Here is a 23,774-nt window from a genome sequence, read left to right on the forward strand (position 1 = left end):
GGAAGAGGACGAGGATGCCACAAATCAACAAAGGCAGGACTGGGCTGGAGGGCAAATTATGAAAGCTCCAAGTAATTGGGGAAAGCGAGGAGCAAAGAAAATTTTATAAACTGGGGCCAGACAGCAATGCCAAGAAGCTCAGTGCTCAATTTCCCTGTGACATTGGTCCTCCGACCAAGTTAGAGTACCTTGGTCTGACACAAGTCCAGGAGGCTCCTGCCCTGTAGTTCTCTTGTCACACCTGCCTGAGAGGTTCCTGGTCCAATTCCTATGTCCTGTTTTAGGAGTCTAGGACAGATCTCTGTCATTGTCAGGGCTTTTAACATATTTTTAAAAAAGGTCTTTTTTCTAAGTCAATATCTCTTCTGTTTTCTGATGTCTGGTTGAATTATTAGGACCCTTGTCATATATTGGATCACTTTACATTCTTTATAAACCTTCATTAACCTCAGCTGCCTATAGACTCTCCACTTCCCTTCCCAAACCTTACCCTCCACATGGGCTGTAACCAACTAGTTTGATGCCTCTGATTTTTGCCAGGCATTCTGCACATATGTTAATAGCCTCCAAGAGGCTTGTCCCCTCTGGCCTGTCTAGGACATAAGACCAGCCCAGTCTTTATCTTGGTCCTGGAACCACCCCACCCTTGGGCATTTAATTGACTCACCACACTTTCCTGAGTCTTCAGGAACAGACATAAGACTGGTGATGAAAGTCAGTTTGTTGGGATCTGGACACTTGGCTGTTTATTTGCTGACAGGAGAGCCCTTGGGGGAAGCACTTACATCAGAGCCCCAGGGACAGCTGCCTCCACCAGCCGTGCCTCCTACCAAATGGCCGAGATCCAGTCCTCAAGTTCATCCATGCACCATGCCTCCCCTCAGCCTTTCCCCCCTGTTTCCTCTCCTGCTCTCCCCACATGCTCAGATCTTCACTTCACACTGAGTGTTCATTTTTAGGATGTTTTACAACAAAAGTCTCTCCAAGTAAAACCAGCTTTTCCACAGTCCTGTTTTAATACCTACACTGCCATTAAATATTGAGTTAATGAATATTAAGAAGAGGTGAGGGAGAGGGTGGGATGATTTGGGAGAATGGCATTGAAATATGCATAATATCATATATGAAACAAGTCGCCAGTCCAGGTTCGATGCACGGTACTGGATGCTTGGGGCTGGTACACTGGGACAACCCAGAGGGATGGTATGCGGAGGGAGGAGGGAGGAGGGTTCAGGATGGGGAACACATGTATACCTGTGGCAGATTCATTTTGATATATGGCAAAACCAATACAATATTGTAAAGTTAAATAAAATTAAATTAAAAAACAAAGAAGAGGTGGCAAGAATACACAGAAGAACTGTACAAAAAAGATCTTCACCACCCAGATAATCATGATGGTGTGATCACTCACCTAGAGCCAGACATCCTGGAATGTGAAGTCAAGTGGGCCTTAGAAAGCATCACTACGAACAAAGCTAGTGGAGGTGATGGAATTTCAGTTGAGCTATTTCAAATCCTGAAAGATGATGCTGTGAAAGTGCTGCACTAAATATGCCAGCAAATTTGGAAAACTCAGCAGTGGCCACAGGACTGGAAAATGTCAGTTTTCATTCCAATCCCTAAGAAGGCAATGCCAAAGAATGCTCAAACTACCGCACAATTGCACTCATCTCACACGCTAGTAAAGTAATGCTCAAAATTCCCCAAGCCAGGCTTCAGCAATATGTGAACCGTGAACTTCCAGATGTTCAAGCTGGTTTTAGAAAAGGCAGAGGAACCAGAGATCAAATTGCCAACATCCGCTGGATCATGGAAAAAGCAAGAGAGTTCCAGAAAAACATTTATTTCTGCTTTATTGACTATGCCAAAGTCTTTGACTGTATGGATCACAATAAACTGTGGAAAATTCTGAAAAAGATGGGAATACCAGACCACCTGACCTGCCTCTTGAGAAACCTATATGCAGGTCAGGAAGCAACAGTTAGAATTGGACATGGAACAACAGACTGGTTCCAAATAGGAAAAGAAAGGAGTATGTCAAGGCTGTATATTATCACCCTTCTTATTTAACTTATATGCAGAGTACATCATGAAAAATGCTGGACTGGAAGAAACACAAGCTGGAATCAAAAATCCCAGGAGAAATATCAATAACCTCAGATATGCAGATGACACCATCCTTATGGCAGAAAGTGAAGAGGAACTAAAAAGCCTCTTGATGAAAGTGAAAGAGAAGAGTGAAAAAGTTGGCTTAAAGCTCAACATTCAGAAAACGAAGATCATGGCATCCGGTCCCATCACTTCATGGGAAATAGATGGGGAAGCAGTGGAAACAGTGTCAGACTTTATTTTGGGGGGCTCCAAAATCACTGCAGATGGTGACTGCAGCCATGAGATTAAAAGACGCTTACTCCTTGGAAGGAAAGTTATGACCAACCTAAATAGCATATTCAAAAGCAGAGACATTACTTTGCCAACAAAGGTCGGTCTAGTCAAGGCTATGGTTTTTCCTGTGGTCGTGTATGGATGTGAGAGTTGTACTGTGAAGAAGGCTGAGTGCCGAAGAATTGATGCTTTTAAACTGTGGTGTTGGAGAAGACTCTTGAGAGTCCCTTGGACTGCAAGGAGATCCAACCAGTCCATTCTGAAGGAGATCAGTCCTGGGATTTCTTTGGAGGGAATGATGCTGAAGCTGAAACTCCAGTACTTTGGCCACCTCATGCAAAGAGTTGACTCATTGGAAAAGACTCTGATGCTGGGAGGGATTGGGGGCAGGAGGAGAAGGGGATGACAGACGATGAGACAGCTGGATGGCATCACTGACTCGATGGATGTGAGTCTGAGTGAACTCCGGGAGTTAGTGATGGATAGGGAGGCCTGGCGTGCTGCGATTCATGGGGTGGCAAAGAGTCGGACACGACTCAGCAACTGAACTGAACTGATGCCAATCCCATACTGTTCTGATCGATACAGCTTGGTAATAGTGCTTAAAATAACTACAGAATTATAGGTAGTTGTAAAAAACAATGTAAAAAGTAGCCCCTCATACAATTCACCTAATTTTACCCAAGAGTAACATCTTGTATAACTATAGTAGAATATCTAAACAAAAAAATTGACATTAATAAAATCCACATATTTTATTTAGATGTTAAACATTTTACATGCACCTATTTCAAGGGAGTGGTTCTGGGCAATTGTATCACATATATAGGTTTGTATAAGCATCAGCACAATCAACAGAGTGTTCCTGCTGGGCTGTACTCCACAGGCTTTTGAAACCTGCGCTTACCCAGCTTTAAGACGGAAGAAAAGAGGACTTCCCTGATAGCTCAGTTGGTAAGGAATCCACCTGCAATGTGGGAGACCTGGGTTCGATCCCTGAGTCAGGAAGATCCCCTGGAGAAGAGAAAGGCTACCCACTCCAGTATTCTGGCCTGGAGAATTCCATGGACTCTATAGTACATGGGGTCGCAAAGAGTCAGACACAACTGAGTGATTTTCACAAAATAAATAAATAAATAAAAGATGGAAGAGTCCAGAGTCAGCAACAGAGACATCAATGGTATAATGGATGGGAGACAGAAATGTCTGAAGCAAGTTTCTTGCATGACACCCCACGGTAAGCGGGGGTGACAGGAAGAATGTGGTGGCAAACTTTGCTCCCTGGAGAAGGGGAGATTACTAGTTAAAGGGGAATTGACATCAGGTGGGCTCATTAGTTACCAGGAAACCAGGAAAGGGGAATGTCCCCTCACTGTCCCTTTGATAAGAACAACAACTATCTGGGGCCTGGGGAAAGTACGTAGGAAGGTCAGTTGTATGAGTAGGGTGTAGGTAAAGAGGCACTGGTTGGGCAGGGGATGTACAGAGAATAGAGGAGGCTGACATGGCATCTTGCTGGAGACCCAGAAATTAGACTCATTTCCCAGTGAGGCCAGTGTTGTGGCTCAGTCCTCGAAAAAATTTCCATTTACAAGGACTGGGGAGGAAATGTAAGGCATCTAACAGTCACAATACAGGAGACATCATGACAAGCAAAATATGAGCAGTAATCACATCTGAGATAATACTACACCCACCGTGGTTTTTTGTCCTGGTCTGCAATAATAGTCAGAAAATTCAAGTTTTCAGTAAAACCGGAACATTTGCAAAATCATATATATATAAGAGCCACCTCTGAACCACAGCTACTCCACTTTGAATTTCAAATGCGTTCCCTTCCTCAATGACCAAAGCAGCTGTACAATGCATGTCTGAAAGGCCACAAAACAGGATGCTCTGGTCAGCAAAATTTAAGTTAAGCTATGCAGAAGCCAGAATGACTTTCCCAGACCTCAGTAGGGCAGAGGTTTCCACCATTTCCCCTTTTGACTAAAAACCTTCCAATAGAAAACACTTCTGATCAGAATATTAATTCAGAGACGCTGGGGTGCTGACTGCTACACCAGGTTCAGATCATGTTCATCGGTGCTAAACCTCCTTTATATTCACCCAGTCATTCATGTTGGGGGAAAACTAATCAGAATGCATGAGGCTGAGACATATGTTAATGAGGAAACACTTTAGAGGCCATACATTTGTTTTAACTTTTTATTTTGTGTTGAGGTATAGCCAATTAATAACGCTGTGATAGTTTCAAGTACAGTGAAGGGACTCAGTCATACATATACATGTATCCATTCTCCCCCAAACTCCCCTCCCATCCAGGCTGCCACATAACATTGAACAGAGTTCCATGTGTTATACAGTAGGTCCTTGTTAGTTATCCACTGTAAATATAGAAGTGTCTACAAGTCGATCCCAAACTCCCTATCCCTTCTCCCCATCCATCCCCCCAGAAATCATAAATTTGTTCTCTAAGTCTGTGAGTCTCTTTCTGTTTTGTATATAAGTTCATTTGTGTCGTTTCTTTTTAGATTTCACATATAAAGAATGTCAGACGATATTTCTCCTTCTCTGAAATTACCTCACTCATTATGACAATCTCTAGGTCCATCCATGTTGCTGCAAACGGCATTCTTTCATTCCTTTTAATGGCTGAGTAATATATACATATCACATTTTTTATCCATTCCTCTGTTGATGGACATTTAGGTTTCTTCCATGTCTTGGCTATTGTAAACAGTGCTGCATTGAACATTGGGGTGCATGCATTCTCTCTGATGTTTTTCTCTAGATATATGCCCAGCAGTGGGATTGCAGGGTCATATGGTCGCTGCATTTTTACTTTTTTAAGGAACTTCTGTACTATTCTTTATAGTGACTGTACCAATTTACATTCCCACCAATGGTTTAGAAGGGTTCCTTTCTCTGCACACCCTCTCTAGCATTTATTATTTGTAGGGTTTTTTATGATAGCCATTCTGACTGGTGTGAGGTAATATCTCATCATAGTTTTGATTTGCATTTCTCTAGTAATTAGCAATGTTGAGCATCTTTTCATGTGTTATACATGTTACGCCATACACAGCAGCAGCAGCAAGTCTCATGTTCCTTTGAGGTGGAACAGTTTTTTGAGTGTGCTCAGAATCAGGGTGACCTTAAGCTTTGTGAGGGTTTCACAAAACCTTGTGAAACATTGGTGAACAGGTTAGCTTAATCAAGAAGTTCCGATCAAAGATGTGAAAAATCATTTCTCATGCCCACATTGGTTTAACATTACAAATATAATTGATAGTGAAGATTTAAAGTGTGAAACCACCAGGTAAACCTCTCCTCAATCATTAATAACTTTTGTGCTTCCTCGGGATTGCTAAGGAAGAGAGTTTTCTCGTTCTATGGAAGTTCATTGAGATGGTATTGAGTTTGGGGCTACACAGATGTTTGTGGTCTCTTAAACATACTTTTCTGATGTCACTGGTGTGAATTCATTAGAATAAAATGTTTCTCTTTCCAAAAATATTTTGTCAAAATTTGACAAATATAAACTGTATATAAAGTATACAATCAGATGATTTGATATATAAATATATCAAATATACATATACATATATAGCAAAATAATACAATCAAGTTAATGAACATATTCATCACCCTTTTCATAGGTGCAAGTTGTGTATGTATATGTATATGAGTGTGTGTGGTGAGAAAACATAATATCAACTCTTAAGTTAACAAATTTCAAATATACAATATAGGATTATTAAATATAGAAACAATGCTATCCATTAGGCTCCAGAAGTTATTCACCCTGCCCAACTGACAAATTGTACCCTTTTTATGTGATTGTCCAAGGATGTCACAAGACATCTCAAAGAGTGGGAAACTCAGTCAGGAATGGTTGAAGAAATTCAAAACCAGAAATCAGTACTCATTTCATCTTTTACCAAACCAAGCTAATGACATGAAGGATACATGATTTAGAAGTTCACAGGCTCTGTGTAGGACACACCGTCTCAGTCAAACATTGTACTACTCTCTGTTGCTTTGACAGCAGAAGATATAAACTCTGAAACCTACCTTGTGACCTCCCCTGGAAACAGAATTCACCGAGACATTTATGTTTCAGTTTATCGATAGTGTTTCCACTCACCACATCTGTAGTCCATATCATGAACAGCTAAAGATGATGAAAAGTCTGTTCCTCCTTTGGCGTTATTTCTGCTTTGGAAAAAATATGTGAGCTACCTGCTCCCGGATTTGCTTGGTCTTGATCCCGTAAATGATAGGGTTCAGCATAGGTGGAGCCAGAACACAGACATTAGCCAACAAGATGTGAATATGAGGTGGAATGTGACGACCAAACCTCTGAGTCAGGATCGTGAAGATGGCAGGTCCATAAAAGAGAATGATGATGCAGACATGAGAGCCACATGTGTTGAGAGCCTTGTGGCGAGCGTCTTGGGAAGACATGTGGAAGACAGCATGGAGAATCAGCACATAGGAAATAAAAATTAGCAGGGCGTCTAAAACCACTGTTGACATTAGGACGAAGAGTCCATACCAGATGTTCACTCGAATGTCATTACAAGCATATTTGGCCAAGCCAATGTGTTCACAAAAGGTGTGGGGTATGATGTTATTTTGGCAGAAATTCAATCTTTTCAAAAGGAATACTATGGGGGAAATTGTACAGTAACTTCTCAGAAAGATGGTAACTCCTATTTTCCCAATCAGTGTGTGTGTAAGAATAGTGCTGTATCTCAGTGGGTAGCATATGGCAATGTAGCGGTCAAATGCCATCACCAGCAAGATCCCTGACTCAGACATGAAAGTGCTGTGTGTGATGAAGAACTGAGTGATGCAGCGATCCAGGGAGATCTCCCCAGCATGGAACCAGAAGATGGCCAAGGCCTGAGGGACTGTGCACGTAGAGAGGACAATGTCTGCTCCAGCCAGCATGCAGAGGAAGAGGTACATGGGTTCATGAAGGCTGCGCTTTGTGAAGATAATGCAGATGACCAGACTGTTTCCAAAGAGGGCAATAGCATAAGAAATGAAGAAGGGGATGGAGATCCACATGTGCTGGTCCTCAAGGCCAGGGATGCCCAGCAAGCGGAAGACTGTGTGGCTAACACCCGTGTGATTTAAAGTCATCATGTCTAGAAATACCACTGAATACATCACTTCCTATTCACATACAGAGATAAAAACACAGATTTTCCTAATCTTGGTGAAAGCAGCAGATTTTGGCATGTTCTGTACTTCTGCCTTCTTGGAACATGCAAATAAGACATATACAAAGGTGAATAGGATATGTTCTGTAGCCTCAAATGCTACTCTAGTTAAAGAATATACAGGTTTCCAATGGGTCAAATAAAAAGATATTACTCTATGTCTTTTCCTACCAATAGATGGGTATCAATATACAGCAGGGACAATGGTACATCTCTGGGAAGGCAGTAGCAAGATTGTAATTGAACTTGACATTAAGGAGTTTATCATATAGCAAAGAAAGAAAAGAAAAAGATGTATTCTTGAAACATTTTCAGGCAGGGTGGCTTAGGCATAGAGAATACTGGAGAAGGTATGGGAGGATTTGTACAGGAAGATTTCTCCTCATTGTGAAGGACATTTATCACAGCTTTACATTTAGACTTAACCATTTACATGGGGAGCAGCCATTAGATGTCATGAAGTTATCAGTTTAGAACAGTTGATCTAGTTTTTAAAATTATCTATGGAGGTTTACCAGAACAGTAGTTGATGAGACAGGATTCTAAATAGCCAATGGTGTTCCTGGAGTAAAATGGATCTGAACCTAACAGTCAAGGGAGAATTAAACTAATATCTATTATGCATATGCTTTATGCCAGCAGCTGCAGTCGTCACTTGATATATGGTACTTTATATATTTTTGCACTGCCGTGTTTACTATCCATTCAAGGAACTGGATATTATCTCCATTTCACTCTTAAGGAATATGAGACTCAGCAAATGTGAATTATTTGCCAAATATCCCAAGGAAATAATTAATAAATATGAGACTTGAAAATTGTCCGTTTACCACATACAGGAACCTCACTGGTGAAGAGGGTCAAAAGACCTTAAGAGGTCCCGTTGACAAGGCCTGTGTGCCTGGGGTGAGGCACTCCTCCAGCTTACATCTTAGAAAACTAAGTGTAGAAATGACTGAAATTGGAAAAAGAAAGGTATCACTTCTCAGAATGAGGAGGGAGGGCGGCATGATATTTAAAGTCTTTTTGCATGCAGAAATTGAACATTTATTTCTTAGTACACTTTGATTCATTGATTAAATCAGTTATTCAGGTAACATATTTTGAGCAAAAACTATTTTCAGCCACCATATCACTAACCAGGGATAGAGGGGGGAAATGGGAATTTTTTAGAGTCTTATAATATATACTTATGGTTTAAAGAGGGGCAAATTGTAAATAGACAGGTTTTAAGAACTGGAAACAAATGTGAATTCCTTCTATTGAATGAGTATCTTAAAATATTTGTCTCATAGGATTGATCTTATACTCACTATAAACATTATTATTTTCAACTCCAGTTACCCTGGATGCTTCTAATTTTCCTATTTGGGGAGGAAAATCAACTCCTATAACCATGGCTGGGTGCTGGGAGAAAACGTTCTGTCATTAGAGTGATCAGTCATCAGTTGGCCTCGGGTCTAAAACTGTTGGGCTTCTCAGGTGGCTGTAGTGGTAACAAATCTGCTTGCTAATGCGGGAGATATAAGATATGTGGGGTTCGATCCCTCAGTCAGGAAGATATCCTGGAGGAGGGCATGGCTACTTCAATATTCTTGCCTGGAGAATCCCCATGGACAGAGAAGCCTGGCAGGCTAGAGTCCATAGGGTCACAAAGAGTCAGACATGACTGAAGCAACTTAGCATGTACACTGAAACTGTTTCCCATTGAGCACATGCTCCTCTCTGAGATTCTGTCCAGTGAGGGCAGCAGGTCTCTTGCAGGAAGTGGAAAATCAGAGAGCAAGGGGAGAGCACCAAATAGAAACGATGGTACTTGTGAGTCCCACAGCCTGATAAAAAAAAAAAAAAGGAAAATAGATAAAGGCATGAAGGAAGAAGTCAGGAAAGACAAATCAACAAGGTAGGGCTTCAGTGGAAAGTGAAAGTCACTCAGTTGTGCCCAACTCTTTGTGACCCCATGGACTATATAATTCTCCAGGCCAGAATACTAGAGTGGGTAGCCTTTCCCTTCTCCAGCAGATCTTCCTGACCTAGGAATTGAACCAGGCTCTCCTCCATTGCAGGCAGATTCTTTACCGAGTTATCAGGGAAGCCCTAGAGCATTGCAAAAGTTCACCACAGCCAGGAAGTGGAGACAGGGACTAAGAGGGAAATATTTAAAGTCAGAGCCATAGAAAGAAGCCAGAAATCTAGGGTTAGGGAATTTGCCTATGGGACTGGTGTCCCGATGGAGTGACTTCAGTCTGAAACAAGTTAATTCTTAACACCCTACTCAAATGCCTCCTCCTATTTCTTACACACAAGCAAGTCTCCCTGGCAGCTCCCCAAAGCTCCTTCCCACACCCTGCCTGGGGAAATCCCACACAGATCCTTCTCATTTTCAACATCTTTCTCATATTTTGCCAAGAGTGATCTACAGTAAGACCATTTGTTTTCTATTTATTATGTCAAGCCTAATTCTATGGCACCTGTTATTTAATGAATGATATCTCCTTTTCTAAGGCAGAGAAAAGGCAGAGGAACCAGAGATCAAATTGCCAACATTCACTGGATCATCAAAAAGCAGGGGAGTTCCAGAAAAACATATACTTCTGCTTTATTGACTACACCAAAACCTTTGATTGTGTGGATCACAACAAACTGTGGAAAATTCTTAAAGAGATGAGAATACCAGACCACCTCACCTGCCTCCTGAGAAACCTGTATGCAAATCAAGATGCAACAGTTAGAATTAGACTATTATGAAACAATAGTCTGGTTCCAAATAGGGAGAGGAGTGCATCAAGGCTGTATATTGTCACCCTGTTTATTTAACTTATATGCAGAGTACATCATGAGGAATGCTGCGCTGGATGAAGCACAACCTGGAATCAAGGTTGCCAGGAGAAATATCAATAACCTCAGATACGCAGATGACACCACACATGTCAGAAGCAAAGAACTGAAGTTGATGAAAGTGAAGAGCAGAGTCAAAAAGCTGGCTTAAGACTCAACATTCAAAAACCTAAGATCGTGGCATCTGGTCCCATCACTTCATGACAAATAGATGGGGAAACAATGTAAACAGTAACAGACTTTATTTTTGGGCTCCAAATCACTGCAGATGGTGACTGCAGCCATGAAATTAAAAGATGCTTGCTCCATAGAAGAAAAGGCATAACCAACCTAGACAGCATATTAAAAAGCAGAGGCATTACTTTGCTGACAAAGGTCCGTCTAGTCAAAGCTATGGTTTTTCCAGTAGTCATGTTTGGATGTGAGAGTTGGACTATAAAGAAAGCTGAGCACCAAAGAATTTATGCTTTGAACTGTGGTGTTGGAGAAGATTCTTGAGTCCCTTGGACTGCAAGGAGATCAAACCAGTCAATCCTAAAAGAAATCAACCCTGCATATTCATTGGAAGGACTGATGCTGAAGCTGAAGCTCCAGTACTTTGACAACCTGATGTGAAGAACCGACTAATTTGGAAAAGACCCTGATGCTGGCAAAGACTGAGGGCAAGAGGAGAAGGGGGCAACAGAGGAGGAGATGGTTGGACACCATTAGCAACTCGATGGACATGAGTTTGAGAAAGCTCCAGGAGTTAGTGATAAACAAGGAAGCCTGGCATGCTGCAATCCATGGGATTACAAAGAGTTAGACATGACTGAGTGACTGAACTGAACTGATCTGCTAATTTGCTAACTTTCAGTAACTTCACCTGGTTCATATACTCTCAACCTCCCTTTCCAGATCTCACCCTTCACTTCTGCTAGAAGTACCTCTGTTTAGTATCATTCCACACATATTAACATCCTCCAAGGGTCCTGCCCCTCTAGGCTGTTTAGGACATAACACCTGCCCAGTCCTTACCTTGATCCTTAAACCGTCTCTACCTGTAGACGTCTAATCATTCCCTGGCCTTAGGATGAATCCTCAGGAACAGATGTTCAATGGGATATATAAGTCAGCTAGTTGCATGGCAGGATTTAGGCTGTTTATTCTCCTTGATGTGAGCCCTTGAGAGCAGCACTTATCCCAGGACTCCAGGGACAGAACTGTCTCCACCAGCCTCACCCTCTTCCCAAATGTGCTGTCTCTAAGACACCTTCACATCTTCTTCACTTCCTCCTGCTCCTTTTCTCTCTCTTACTTCTTTCAGATGCTCTGATAAAGAAACGGTTTTTCACCTAAGCTAGTCTTTAAAAAAAAAAATCAAGGGCATATAAATTTAATGTGATAAATGCTGTTTTGATAAACTGAAATGAGGCTGTCAATGTGAGTCTAGTGCTAAACCCTGTAGCTCAGATTCTCTTGAGTTTAGCAAACCTCATCAACTCTGTCCCCTATGGTAACTCATCACGACTTTTCTCTATTCTAATTACTGTAAAAGTAGGATGTCATTTTGTCCTTTATCTTGCACTGGACATCATTCACATGTGAATTCTGCCTGCGTTCTCTTCTCCTTTGAAAATTTCAAGTAAAATAATAATTGCTACTTGGCTCCACTGTGTTCATAAACACAAATGATAACCCTGAGTTTGCCTACTAATGAAAATTACCCTTAAGCTTATCTGTACTTGGTACATTTTTAAAAAACAATATAAAGTTTTTATTTTATATTGGGGTATAGTGGATTAACAGTTTTGTGATAGTTTCAGGTGAACAGTGAAGGGATTGTGTTAAATCTATTTTCAATAAAAATATGAAGCTTACAGTTAATATGCACCAGCAATTTTTGACATTTCTTCTTCATGAAATAGCTTGAAATTGAAAATGTTAGTTGCTCAGTCATGTCCGGCTCTTTCCAACCCCATCAACTATAGCTCACCAGGCTCCTCTGTCCATGGAATTCTCCAGGCAAGAATACTGGAGAAGCTAGCCCTTCCCCTCTCCAGGGGATCTTCCCAACCCAGGAATTGAACCCAGGTCTCCTGCATTGCAGACAGACTTGGTATTTACCACCTGAGCCACCAGGGAAGCCCATGAAATAGTTTACACTAAAGTTATACCCATCCTCAGCTTTTCCATGAGTTTCAAATTTCAGAGACTTGAATAATGATATTGTTGCCTAAGGATATATAATTATATGTACTTAGTGCTTAACAGACCACATGTAAATCAAAATAATTTTGACATGCTCATATTTGCCTGCCTCCTTTGGCTACACTCAAGATTTTCCCCTCAATCTTGCTTTTTATATCAATATTCATGGGCCTAGGCATAGCTTCTTGTTTTTAATGCTCCTTGAGGTTGGCTGAATCTTTGGATCTGTAAATATCTTTTAATGAGTTTGGAAATGTTCCACAATTCTTTCTCCAAAAAAATATTTTCAGTCCCGTTCTTTCTCTTATTTTATTTGAAACCCCAGCTCCACATTAGATATTTGGACATTTTTCCCTCAGTAGAAGGGGAAGAGGGTGACAGAAGATGAGATGGTTGGATGGCATCACCAATTCAATAAACATGAACTTGGGCAAACTCTGGGAGATGGTGAGGAACAGGGAGGCCTAGTGTGTTGCAGTCCCTGGAGTCACAAAGAGTTGGACATGACTTAGTGACTGAACAACAACAACAGCAAAGTCACCCAGGACTTGGTGCCATTGTTCATCAGAACCAAGAATATTTCACTACCCAGGAGTAAGGAACCACTTTTCACAGAAGCACAGTACTCAACAAATGACTGCTTTTAGCATGAAGAAAGTTCTCATTAGGAAAAAATGCTTTTCTCCATGGAAGCCATTTGTCTTCAACAATAAGAAACCAAGGCACTCACTTTGTAATAGGTTTCCCTGGTGGCTCAGACAGTAAAGAACCTGCCTGCAATGCAGGAAACCCGTGTTCGACTCCTGGATCTGTAAGATCCCCTGGAGGAGGAAATGGCAGCCCACTCCAGTATTCTAGCCTGGGGAATTCCATGGACAGAGGAGCCTGACAAGCTAACTTCCATGGGGTAGCAAAGAGCCAGACACGACCTACCAACTTTCACTTTCACTTTGTAATATGCATTCCTTACCACAAATGAGACAACGCTTTTCTTTAAATTTGAAGGTTTATTTCATTTTGTTACATTTAATGAGTTATTTGATTGAACAAATCGTGCCAGAATTTTAGTAATAAATACAATTCATTATGCACCCTGAGTTTCTATTAAAGTTCGCATTAGAAAAGGACATCCGATCTTAAAAATAAAAATATTTTGAAGTTCAAACATTCAATACAAACCTAGCTCACTAAAAAATAAATAAATAAATCACATTTATACACATGCCAGAAAAGCAAAAGGATTGTTATCACTATAAATGGATAAAACAGACACTGTTTTTCATTTTCTGAAATATCCTTCGACAGTTCACTTGTCCAGCAACCTATTATGAGCCTTGGTTTGTTGATCATTAAAATGGAGTCACTGAGGTTGACTTCTTTGCAGAGACGTGTAAACACTAAATTATTCCTTGGAAGGCAAGTCTCCACACTATTCAAACTCAAATTGAAGGGACTTTGATGCCTACTTACAGTTCGTGTTCTGTTTGCCATGAAACCTTTTTATCCTCCACTTCTTGCCTGAGTGGGATGCACCTGAAAAAAAAATCATACAGACAGCTTTTAGTACAAAAGAACTTTGAATACCCTTCTCAGAGAAAATATCCACTAGCCCAAAAGTCTATACTAAAGTTCTTACTGACAAGGGAGCTGAAAATCACCTAAGATCTTCAGTAGAATAGACTGTTTGCAGAAAGCTCCTTCCTGTTTTCTGCTTTGCTGCCGGGAGCAGCTCAGCCAGACTGCTCTGCATGTCATCAGCCTGCTGGAGACCCTGGTAGAGCTCACAGGTGATTGAAGCACCAAGGCTGGCTGCCTTCAGCGTGTCCTTTATATCCAAGTTGATCACATACACAGGCTGCCAGGGCTTCTGTTCTCTATCACACAGGTCTTTCACCACCATTTATACACTCTCCCAGCACAGGTGAAGATGACATCAAAGGGATCTGTGCACTCTTGAAATCGTTCTGGACAAGGCTTAATTATCTCATTTCTCCCCAGTGTGTGAAACACCCCACTGCTGCTACAGCATACCTGGTCTTTGAGGAGAAGGTCTTTGCACATCTATTCATATGTGGTGGAGAAATCATAGACCACAGGGAGGGTGCCAGTCCTGGGAGTGTCATACAGGATCCCACTCCAAAAGACCTGACATTGAATCCTTTCTTCTTGAGGATGCTGTGGGCTTCCATGCTCTTGTTCATGTTGCTCATACAGACCAAGCCATGCTGAATGGGGAGGAGGGCATGATGGTGGCCACTTGAGACTCCAGCTGCATGGGTGGGCTTCAGGGCCCAAGGGAACTCTGAAACCAGGGAGATGGGCACCTGAGTCCAGCTCTTGTAACTAGTATAGTGTCAAAGAAGAGACAAGATTTACATGCAGTCATCACCCTGAAGTGGGTAGAGAACTCTTGATTGATGAGTGGGTTAACTCTTGAATGATTGGGTTTGGATAGTGGATTTAGACTAGAGAACTAGATTCAGTCATCTGAACAATCTGGTGTTAAATTATCTTTAACAACTAATTCTGGGCAAGGGTGTCACTACCCTGTGGCTGTGTTTTGAAATCTCCACTTATAAAAGAAATGCAAAAAGGCAAAATGGTTGTCTGAGGAGGCCTTACAAATAGCTGTGAAAAGAAGAGAAGCAAAAGGCAAAGGAGAAAAGGAAAGATATGCCCATTTGAATGCAGAGTTCCATAGAATAGCAAAGAGAGATAAGAAAGCCTGCTTCAGTGATCAGTGCAAAGAAATAGAGGAAAACAACAGAATGGGAAAGACTAGAGATCTCTTCAAGAAAATTAGAGATACCAAGGGAACATTTCATGCAAAGATGGGCACAATAAAGGACAGAAATGGTATGGACCTAACAGAAGCAGAAGATATTAAGAAGAGGTGGCAAGAACACACAGAAGACCTATACAAAAAAAGATCTTCATGACCCAGCTAATCACAATAGTGTGATCACTCACCTAGAGCCAGGCATCCTAGAATGTGAAGTCAAGTGGGCCTTAGGAAGCATCACTACAAACAGAGCTAGTGGAGGTGATGGAATTTCAGTTGAGCTATTTCAAATCCTAAAAGATGATGCTGTAAAGTGCTACACTCACTATGCCAGCAAATTTGGAAAACTCAGCAGTGGCCACAGGACTGGAAAAGGTCAGTTTTCATTCCAATCCCAAAGAAAGGCAATGCCAAAGAATGCTCAAACTACCATACAATTGTACTCTCATTTCACACGCTAGCAAAGTAATGCTCAAAATTCTCCAAGACAGGCTTCAACGATACATGAACTGTTAACTTCCAGATGTTTAAGCTGGATTTAGAAAAGGCAGAAGAACCAGAGATCAGATTTCCAACATCCACTGGATCATCAAAAAAGCAAGAGAGTTCCAGAAAAACATCTATTTCTGCTTTATTGACTACACCAAAGCCTTTGACTGTGTGGATCACAACAAACTGTGGAAGATTCTGAAAGAGATGGGAATACCAGACCACCTGACCTGCCTCCTGAGAAATCTGTATGCAGATCAATAAGCAAAAGTTAGAACTGGACATGGAACAATAGTCTGGTTCCAAATCGGGAAAGGAGTACATCAAGGCTGTATATTGTCACCCTGCTTATTTAACTTATATGCACAGTACATCATGAGAAATGCTGGACTGGATGAAGCACAAGCTGCAATCAAGATTGCTGGGAGAAATATCAATAACCTCAGATATGCAGATGACACCATGCTTATGGCAGAAAGTGAAGAACTAAGAGCCTCTTGATGAAGGTGAAAGATGAGAGTGAAAAAGTTGGCTTAAAGCTCAACATTCAGAAAACTAAGATAAGAGCATCTGGTCCCATCACTTCATGGCAAACAGATGGGGAAATAATGGAAACAGTGAAGACTTTATTTTGGGGGGCTCCAAAATCACTGCAGATGGTGACTACAGTCATGAAATTAAAAGACACTTACTCCTTGTGAGAACAGTTATTACCAACCTAGACAGCATATTAAAAAATATAGACATTACTTTGCCAACAAAGGTCTGTCTAGTCAAAGCTATGGTTTATCCAGTATTCATGTATGGATGTGAGAGTGGGACTATAAAGAAAGCTGAGCACCGAAGAATTGATGCTTTTAAACTGTGGTGTTGGGGAAGACTCTTGGGAATCCCTTGGACAGCAAGGAGATCCAACCAGTCCATCCTAAAGGAAATCAGTCCTGAATATTCATTGGAAGGACTGGGGCTGAAACTCCAATACTTTGGCCACCTGATGCGAAGAACTGACTCATTGGAAAAGACCCTGATGCTGGGAAAGATGGAAGGTGGGTGGAGAAGGGGATGACAGAGGTTGAGATGGTTGGATGGCATCACCGACTGAATGGACATGAGTTTGAGTAAACTCCAGGAGTTGGTAATGGCCAGGGAGGCCTGGGGTGCTGCAGTCTATGGGATTGCAAGAGTTGGACATGACTGAGTGACTGAATTGAACTGAACTGAACTTATGATATTAGGCAAAATGCCCAGACTATTCCAAAGCTTGTCATCAACCCTTCCAGTGACCCGAGAACATGCATATGAAAAACATGCTTGAAATTTCCAAGCTTACACTTCATTCAATTACAAGAATTGTTCCATATTTCTTTCCTACAACTGATGCTCTAGAATTGTAATTGTGTTAAATCACAGGAAGATACACATAGTTTTGCCCATAAAGTAATAAAATTATTCACCTGTGTAAAAAGGGAACTCCTGGAAAACATCCCTGCAGATAATATTTCAGGAGTTCCAAGAATACCACCTACCCTCCATTTGATTTTCTCGAATTCATGACGATTCTCCAGGGACTGGAGCAGCCACCATTAACTTTCTCATGTCTTCAAGTAGAGAGCTGTCTGACCATTCTGTACTGAAATATAGTCATTTTTAGTTCCATTCCTTTGTTAGTTTGCAGAATTAACAGAGCAAAGCATATTGATCTAAAAATTATGAACAAGACATCAAACAATAAGGACAGTCCTGTTCCTTCAAAATGGTGCAAGAGAAACATTCATTTAGTACATCACAGATTTTATGTCCCTGTTCCTCCAAAAGTTAGAGTGATTGTCATATTCATAGTCCTACCTTAGAAAACACACTTGGTCTTCTCAAAGTGTGAACCTCAGATCCAGGGCATTAACATCAACCTGGAATATGTGAGAAAGGCAACTTTGGACCCCAGACCACCAAATCAGAAACTCTGGGAGTGGAGACCAGAGGTCTGTCATGCACAAAGCCCTTCGGATGATTGCGATGTACACCATGACTTGAGAGCAACTGCCTCAAAGCAGGAGTTTCTGAGCCTTGACTGGAACTTGGAAGTCCCTGGGAATTTGTACAAAGAATAGCTTCAAGAATACAAGGGAAGCAGAACATTTGTAAGAGAAAAGTCTTACAAACACCAGGCATAAATGGAAAAGTAGTCACAACTTAAATATAGTGTGAAATTTTATTACAGTCAGTGACCCAGACTTGAAGGGATCCTATAAGTCATGAAGAACTAGATCTTGGGCATGAACTGAATAGAGCAAATGGAAATGGATCAGGGCCTTATGGGCCTTCCCTGCCAGGTCCTCAGTCAGCCTTTGTCTGTGAAAACAACTTTAGTCAAAAAATAACCTTAGGAACTTCCCTGGTAGTTCAGTGGTTAAGAGTCTCTCTGCCTGTGCAGGGGGCACAGGTTTGATCCCTGGTCCAGGAAGATTCAACATGCCACAGGACAATATAACCCATTGGCCACAACTACTAAGCTGGCATGCTGCAATTACTGAAGCCTGCCCACCTAGAGCTGGTGCTTCAAACCAAGAGAAACCTGCACACTGCAAGGAAGAAAATCCACACAGAGCAGGGAAGACCCAGCACATTCAAAAATAAGGAAAAAGAATAAGCTTAATCACAGAAGTGAGAAAAGGCAGAAACAAAGGAAAACTGTCTAACAAAACTAAATAATAGTTTAGTCACTAAGGATAGTTAAGTATCTTTAGTTCTCCCTTAAGTGCTGTAGATAATATTCTGAGACATATCCTGTGAGCTATCTTGTAGATACTGAAACACATGCCCCGTGGGTTAACTACACAATGACTAGGCATTTGCCATGACATTTGCTGTTTTTGTTGTTTAGTCGCTAAGTTGCTAAGACTCTTTTGTGACTTTGTGGACAGTAGCTGCCAGGCTTCTCTGTCCATGGGATTTTTCAGTCAAGAGTATTGGAATGGGTTGCCATTTCCTTCTCCAGGGAACCTGCCTGACCCAGGGAATGAACCTGTGTCTCTTGCATTGCAGGCAGATTCTTTACCACTGAGCCACCAGACTGGCCCCATCCATGATATAAGCTTCCACAATTTTGAAATTGCTCATAAAAGGAACAAACCAACCATAGAACTGAAGATTAACTGAACTTAAAAAATCAAGATGATGCAGATCAAATCAGCTCATGACCAATGTCAAGATGACTATCATAGTTGTTTCAGCATGTAGCCCCCTCTGTCTATAAAAAAAACTCTTGCCCACTGATTGTCAGAGAGGCAGAGTCAGTCTTTGGAGAGGAGTCTGTCCTTCTCCCTGAACTACACTCCCCTGCCCCCTCCACCTGGTTGCCAGGATGCAAAATAAACTTTCCTTTCCACTAAACTTGCCTCTTTATTGGCTTTTGAGCAGTAAGCAGCCAGAACCCACTTTCAGTTACAAAACTCTAATCAAAATCAGAGGGGAGGACTATGTTTCGAAAGGATTTAGGAAACACTTTAAGCCAATCTTGAAGACTAATGCACAAATTGGTGTCATTTAATGTGACCAAGGTAAAGGGAGGAAGCCGAGAGTCAGCCATGGTTTGCTCTCTTCTTCAGTAGAAGCAGACCGTGTGCAGAAAGCTCCTTCCTGTTTTCCTCTCCACTGCCAGGAGCAGCTCAGCCAGACTGCCTTCCATGTCCTCTGCCTGCTGGAGGCGTTCACAGAGCTCACAGATGATCAGAGACCCAAGGGTGGCGTCCTCCGTGTTGTCGTCCATATCCACGTTGATCACGTACACAGGCTGGCAAGTCTCCTGCTCTCGGACCCACAGCTCTTCTATCACCCGGTCATAGACGCTCTCCTCGCAGGTGAAGATGACATCAAAGCGATCTCTGCACTCTTGAAATCTTTCCGGGCGAGGCTTGATTCTCTCGTTTCTTCCCAAGATGTGCAAGATGCCATTGCTGGTATAGCGTTCTCGGTCTATGCGCACAAGGTCCTTGCGCATCTGTTCATACGTGGTGGAGAAATCATAAACCACAGGGAGGTTGCGCGCAGTTCCTGGGAGCCTGACTCGAGACCCAGCTCCAAAAGACCTGACACTGAAACCTTTCTTCCTGAGAATGCTGTGGGCCTCCATGCTCCTGTTCATGTTGCTCATGCAGACCACAGCCACCTTGAGGGGGGAGAAGGACATGGCGGGGACCACCTGGGACTCCAAGCAGATAAGCAGAATTCAGAGGCTGAGGGGACTCTGAAACTTGGGAGAGGATGGCCTGGGCCCAGCTCTTCCAGAGTATTAGTGTCAAAAAACAGAGAACGTTTTTATACGGAGGCACTAGCCCTAGATGAGTGGAGATCTCTTCATTGGTGATTGGGTTAAATCTTGAGTGACTGGGGTTTTGTTTTGTTTTTCTGGTATAAAGTTTATTGAATTATATTTACATATGTACACATATCCATAGGGAACATATCCACAGAAACTCAAGAGCCCCCTCAGGCCACCTTTTAGCTTGAGTGATTGGGTTTGGATAGTGGATACTGAACAGAGAACATAATCCAATCACCAGAACAATCCAGTGATTAAATCACCCAACTTCTACCTCAAACTTGTGCCTACCCCCAACAGCCATCACAGAGCATTTTGCAATCTCCAGTTAACCCCTTCATTGCTTGTGCATATAGTGCTAGTTTTGTATTTAGGCAAAGTCAATAGGCTACTCACAGACTTGAAGTTTTCAAGCCTATACCTAATTTAATGACACAAAACATCACTATGGCTATTCTATATCTTTTTCTCATATTGTTGATACTTCAGAAGGGTAACTGTGTTAAACTGTAGGAAGATATCCGTATTTCTGCTCCTAAATTTATAAGATTATTCACCAGAGTCAAATCAACCTCTGGAAACATTTCTTTTTTTTTCAATTTAAATTTATTTATTTTAATTGTAGGCTAATTACTTTAAAATATTGTATTGGTTTTGCCATACATCAACATGAATCTGCCACGGATGTACACATGTTCCCCATCCTGAATTCCCCTCCCACCACCCTCCCTATACCATCCCTCTGGGTCATCCCAGTGCACCAACCCCAAGCATCCTCTATCCTGCATCGAACCTGGACTGGCATTTTTCACAAGTTACAAAGAACACTTTTCTTTTTGCCCATTGACATTTTTTCAATTCATAATGATTCTAGAGAGAGTTGATCAAACTCAATGTCCTTTAACACATCTCAAGTACTGCTCTGAGCACTCCGTCAGTTCAGTTCAGTTCAGTTCAGTCACTCAATCGTGTCTAATTCTTTGCGACCCCATGAATCACAGCACGCCAGGCCTCCCTGTCCATCACCAACTCCCGGAGTTCACTCAAACTCACGTCCATCGAGTCGGTGATGCCATCCAGCCATCTCATCCTCTGTCGTCCCCTTCTCCTCCTGCCCCCAATCCCTCCCAGCATCAGAGGCTTTTCCAATGAGTCAACTCTTTGCATGAGGTGGCCAAAGTATTGGAGTTTCAGTTTTAGCATAAGTCCTTCCAGTGAACACACAGGACTGATCTCCCTTAGGATGGACTAGCTGGACCTCCTTGCAGTCCAAGGGATTCTCAAGAGTCTTCTCCAACACCACAATTCAAAAGCATCAATTCTTCGGTGCTCAGCTTTCTTCACAGTCCAACTCTCAAATCCATACATGACCTCTGGAAAAACCATAGCCTTGACTAGATGGACCTTTGTTGGCAAAGTAATATCTCTGCTTTTTAATATGCTGTCTATAGTTGGTCACAACTTTTCTTCCAGAGAGTAAGTGTCTTTTAATTTCATGGCTGCAATCACCATCTGCAGTGATTTTGGAGCCCCCCAAAATAAAGTCTGACGCTGTTTCCACTGTTTCCCCATCTATTTCCCATGAAGTGAGACCAGATGCCATGATCTTAGTTCTCTGAATGTTGAGTTTTAAGCCAACTTTTTCACTCTCCTCTTTCACTTTCATCAAGAGGCTTTTGAGTTCCTCTTCATTTTCTGCCATAAGAGTGGTGTCATCTGCATATCTGAGGTTATTGATATTTCTCCTGGGATTCTTGATTCCAGCTTGTGCTTCTTCCAGTCCAGCATTTCTCATGATGTACTTTGCATAGAAGTTAAATAAGCAGGGTGACAATATACAGCCTTGACGTACTCCTTTTCCTATTCGGAACCAGTCTGTTGTCCCATGTCCAGTTCTAACTGTTGCTTCCTGATCTGTATATAGGTTTCTCAAGAAGCAGGTCAGGTGGTCTGGTATTCCCATCTCTTTCAGAATTTTCCACAGTTGATTGTGATCCACACAGTCAAAGGCTTTGGCATAGTCAATAAAGCAGAAATAGGTGTTTTTCTGGAACTCTCTTGCCTTTTTGATGATCCAGTGGATGTTGGCAATTTGATCTGTGGTTCCCCTGCCTTTTCTAAAACCAGCTTGAACATCTGGAAGTTCATGGTTCATGTATTGCTGAAACCTGGCTTGGAGAATTTTGAGCATTACTTTACTAGCGTGTGAGTTGAGTGCAATTGTGTGGTAGTTTGAGCATTCTTTGGAATTGCCTTTCTTTGGGATTGGAATGAAAACTGACCTTTTCCAGTCCTGTGGCCACTGCTGAGTTTTCCAAATTTGCTGGCATATTGAGTGCAGCACTTTCACAGCATCATCTTCCAGGATTTGAAATAGCTCAACTGGAATTCCATCACCTCCACTAGCTTTGTTCATAGTGATGCTTCCTAAGGCTCACTTGACTTCACATTCCAGGATGTCTGGCTCTAGGTGAGTGATCAGGATATAAAACATTTAAGTACTTCTTTTATAACCATATGCATAATTGATTAATCCAATAATAGAGACAAAAACTGCGAATAAGACACTGACCAGGAAGATGATCCTTGTACTGCAAAAGGGTGCAAGAGAAATAGCTAATTGTTAATTGATTCAATCTGATTGTTAATGTATCTCATCACGAGAAAAGCAGAAGTGATTAGATCAAATTAACCACTAAATCTCAGCAACACTGTGGCCACCCAATGAGAGTAATTTTTTTCTGTCTTACACACTATTATTTAATTCCCTACATTTTTATTTAGTTTTTTAACACCAAAAACATTTTTTATTGGGGTATAGATGATTAAAATGTTGTGACGCTTTCAGGTGAACAGCGAAGGGACTCAGCCATATATATACATATATCCATTCTCCCTCTCCCCTCCAGGCTGACACATAACATTGAACAGAGTTCCAAGTGCTATACAATTGGTTTTTGCTGGTTATCTTTTTGAAATATAGCAGTGTGTACACGACCTTCCCAAAGTCCTTAACTATCCCTTCCCCCCTCCCCCCCGCCCCCCCTCGCCGGCAACCAAGAATTCATTTTCTAAGTCTGTGAGTCTCTGTCTGCTTTGTAATTAAGTTCATTTGTATCATTTCTTTTTAGATTCCAGATATAAGGTATGTCATATGATATTTCTCCTTCTCTATCTGACTTACTTCACTCAGTATGACAATCTCTGTCCATCTATATTGCTGCAAATGGAATTATTTCATTATTTTTAATGACTGGATAATATTTCATTATATATATGTATATATATTACACACACACACACACACACACACACACCCCCCACATGATCTTTATCCATTCCTCTGTCAATGGACTTTTAGATTGTTTCCATGTCTTGGCTATTGTAAACAGTGCTGCAATGAATATTGGGGTGCGTGTATCTTTTGGGGCCATGTTTTTCTCTGGATATATGCCCAGGATTGGGACTGCAGAGTCATATTGTAGCTCTGGGCTTCCCTTGTGGCTCAGCGGGTAAAAAATCTGCCTGCAGTGCT

General features: G+C 41.6%; 2 protein-coding genes across 2 annotated transcripts; both read right to left on the bottom strand.

Annotated features, from left to right (window-relative positions):
* Window positions 1-6,509: 6,509 nt before the first annotated feature.
* LOC109569010 (olfactory receptor 52B4-like) lies at window positions 6,510-7,569 on the bottom strand. Its single transcript, XM_019974346.2, has one exon. It carries the CDS (start codon window positions 7,567-7,569, stop codon window positions 6,601-6,603), a length of 969 nt encoding a protein of 322 aa, XP_019829905.2. The 3' UTR covers window positions 6,510-6,600.
* Window positions 7,570-19,514: 11,945 nt separating this feature from the next.
* LOC139187325 (RNA polymerase II subunit A C-terminal domain phosphatase SSU72 like protein 3-like) lies at window positions 19,515-23,254 on the bottom strand. The gene has a single exon (XM_070803800.1). It carries the CDS (start codon window positions 20,105-20,107, stop codon window positions 19,523-19,525), a length of 585 nt encoding a protein of 194 aa, XP_070659901.1. The 5' UTR covers window positions 20,108-23,254; the 3' UTR covers window positions 19,515-19,522.
* Between the last annotated feature and the right edge of the window lie 520 nt (window positions 23,255-23,774).

The sequence above is a fragment of the Bos indicus genome, chromosome 15 (assembly GCF_029378745.1).
Source record: "Bos indicus isolate NIAB-ARS_2022 breed Sahiwal x Tharparkar chromosome 15, NIAB-ARS_B.indTharparkar_mat_pri_1.0, whole genome shotgun sequence".
In the NCBI taxonomy this organism is placed as follows: Eukaryota; Metazoa; Chordata; class Mammalia; order Artiodactyla; family Bovidae; genus Bos; species Bos indicus.